Here is a 3,154-nt window from a genome sequence, read left to right as displayed (position 1 = left end):
CATTCACAAACTTGATCTTGTTCTTTGAGCTTAGTGCACGCAGCATGGCCCTCTCCCAACTGTGATAGTTGTTTGAGCCTAAAACCATGGAGATTAGCGGTGAACCAGGACTCTCACCTGGATGCAGATAATAGGAACTTGTCGGATCTACGATTGAAGAGGCATGAGTTCTTGGTGATTGAGTCTGATTGATTTGTTGACTAACCAGACTCGCTAGGGTTTGAAGATCGATTCCGGAAATTGTCGTATCGGGAACCGGATTTGGTGGACGATTAGTCATTGATCGAGAATTGAAAGGAGAGAGGAGTTCTTGATCAAGATTTTGAGTGCCAGAAATCGAATAGATGATCAAATCGAATCAAGAAGAGAAAGAATCACCGTAATTGAAAAGGAGAAAGAGATCGATTAGAGATCGATGAGGTATGGATTCACTAACTCTTCACCAACAGTTCAAGTTCTTCAACCTTACTCCACGCTCACCGCACCATGTGAAAAGCGGTTCGAGCTATGAGCAATAAGGGATGAACACTGAACATTCAAGAACGAAGGAAGAGAGCTTCTGAACTCTGAATTCTTGATGTGAATTGCAGAGAGTGAAAACTTGATTAGTGAATCTCAATTCCAAATGTTACAGGTTCAGCTATATATATAGAGTCAATATCACTAACTAACTATCCTACTTGGCATAAATACAACAACAAGCAGTTACTTAACAAAAAAAGATAACTGCCTAATTAATTCTATATAGAGGAGTGTAAGGTGTGAGTAGAAGAGGGTGAGATCTGAAGGCATAGAGTTGGTTCACACAGAACCTTTCTTCTATGGATATTACAATCAATTAGAGTACTTTACATTATTCTATTGGCTTGGAAAACCAACTCTTGGCTTTCATACTTTAGCAGTGGCATGCTTGTTGTTGGTTTTATCAAATGTGGGGAGAAAACCTGGGCTCAATATAATGCAAACATCCATATTGATAAAAAGTTCACAGAGAAATCTGATGAATCCATTTCAAATAGAAATAATAATGAATCAACAATGGACTTTCCAAAAGATCCTCGAAAATTATTTGAACATTTCAAGCTCTTCTTCTTTAGTCTCTTTAAGGATTTAGTCCTAAGTTTCGAAGATCTTGAGCGAGAGCAGTCTCGTTTTCGAAATTTGGACCATAAAAAGGCTTTTGAATTTGTGGAGATCCAACTTTGGTATGCCTACGATGTTTTCTACACCAAGGCCTACGTAATATTTACTCGTAGGGGTAAAACATTGTGTGCTATTACTGCTTCCATCACTATCACAGTGTTCATTTGCTTCTGCATAGTTCAGGACACAACAATGCACAGGATATCAAAGGTAGATCAAGTTATTACGTGGCTACTGGTGGTTGGAGTTGTACTTCAAGAACTTGTCACTATAGGAAAACTACTATTATCAACATGGAAGGTGAGGATGCACCCTGTGGATATTCCTTTTTTTGAAAAGTGGAGGGGACTGAGGAACTGCAACTTAATAAATTTTTGTCTGCGATATAACCTATATTATTGGAGTTTAGAGGACATAAAGTCACGTCTTTTTGACAAAGTAGATAGAACTTTCAAAGTAAATGAAATATTGACAAAAAATATATTTGACTACTTGTTAGCCAAATCAAGTTCAACCTTACAACAATGCACAGGTAAGAATGGGATGAATTTTGCCATTATGGAGTCTGGTCTCAAGTCCATAGAATGGACCAAACATGTAGAATTTCACCAAAGCATTCTCACATGGCACATCGCCACAAATCTATGCTATCATGGAATTGATGATGTTGAAGGACTTGGACAAACCGTTAAAGATAAGGTGGACAACAGTAGGAAGATTTCTGATTATATGTTGTATCTTCTAATCATGCAACGTCACATGTTGCCTATAGGGAGAGGGGTGATCACTGCTCCTGCCACATTCACTGAAACATCAAAACTTTTTCGAGAATTGAAGGTAGAATCTGATAATGTGCGTGAAGCATGTGAGAAGTTGATGCAGTTTGATAAAGAAAGGAAAAGAGTCCGACCCGGCTCTGCTCTATTCGATGGATGCAGCCTTGCGCGCTCTCTCATAAATGAAATGGAAACTGTAAGGAGATGGGAGTTCTTGGAGGCTATGTGGATTGAGATACTTGGTTATGCTGCCACACAATGTAGGCCGGAACAGCATGCCCAGCAACTGAGAAAAGGGGGAGAGTTTCTCTCTCAAATTTGGCTTCTCATGGCTTATCTTGGTCTCATTGAACAATTCCATGTCCATTCTTCCTCCTCAAAGGACCAGTCCACTCATCATCACATTAATCAACAAGAACAAGGTATAAAATTCGAAAACTTTCAATTTTCCATGGATGATTCAAACTATTTCTATTGTTTCATATTTAATATATATGCCTTGGTAGCAGCTATGAGTATTGAATCTAAGACCTTATGTATTCTATCTAAATCCGGTATCGTTAGACCAATTAGAGTGGCTTTCTTGGAAATTTTGAGTAAAAATGTAGAATAACAAACAAAGAAATAAAATAATCTGGTGAAAAATAATCAAGCTTTTAATATACCAGTTCATTAAAATCTCATGTTAATGCACTATTACTGAGCTATCTGAATAACATTCATGTTTTATTTAGTATTTGTCCAGTTTTAAAGAACTAGAGTACATCGTACATTTCTTTTTTTTATGTGTATATTTTATTTATTAAAGGATTTTGGACTAAACTATTTGATGGCTTTTTGGAAAGGAAACAATGATGAAAGACTTCAAATACCTGAAGATAGAACTGGGGAAGGAGAAGTCAATGATATTGAAGAAGAGATTCCTTGAGTTAATTGTTCCATTGTACTTGTTCTTCTTTCAATCTATTTTTTTCGTGTGATTATGACAAACTTGGACCAATATTATCAACAGCTTGTCTCTATCTGTCGTGTAATGTTATAATTCTTGGCTTGGAAATTGGATCAAATATGTATTGTTTCTAGTTTATTTTGGATCAGAAGCTGAATTCTATGCTATATATTTAACTGATTAATGCTTGTAGAACCGGTAAAGTGAGAATTGAAGGGCTAAGCTGAATGCTTCTCTAGTTGTTAGTAGTAAAAGCATTAAATCTTGGAAATGAGATTAGCAAGCA

At 36.7% G+C, this 3,154-nt stretch overlaps 1 protein-coding gene across 1 annotated transcript; it reads left to right on the top strand.

The window, feature by feature from the left end:
* Positions 1–212: 212 nt before the first annotated feature.
* On the top strand, positions 213–2,847 carry LOC110268987 (uncharacterized). Its single transcript, XM_021116188.2, has 2 exons — positions 213–2,341; positions 2,765–2,847. Exons 1-2 carry the CDS (start codon positions 907–909, stop codon positions 2,845–2,847), a joined length of 1,518 nt encoding a protein of 505 aa, XP_020971847.1. The 5' UTR covers positions 213–906.
* Positions 2,848–3,154: the final 307 nt, after the last annotated feature.

Source organism: Arachis ipaensis, chromosome B2 (genome assembly GCF_059453495.1).
Source record: "Arachis ipaensis isolate K30076 ecotype BB chromosome B2, ASM5945349v1, whole genome shotgun sequence".
NCBI lineage: Eukaryota > Viridiplantae > Streptophyta > Magnoliopsida > Fabales > Fabaceae > Arachis > Arachis ipaensis.
This window is presented reverse-complemented; position numbering and strand designations above follow the sequence as displayed.

Coding starts and splice junctions, on each gene's coding strand:
- LOC110268987 (XM_021116188.2), top strand. CDS start 907: ATGCTTGTTGTTGGTTTTATCAAATGTGGGGAGAAAACCTGGGCTCAA. Junction 2,342..2,764: donor CATTAATCAACAAGAACAAG/GTATAAAATTCG, acceptor CTTTTTGGAAAG/GAAACAATGATGAAAGACTT.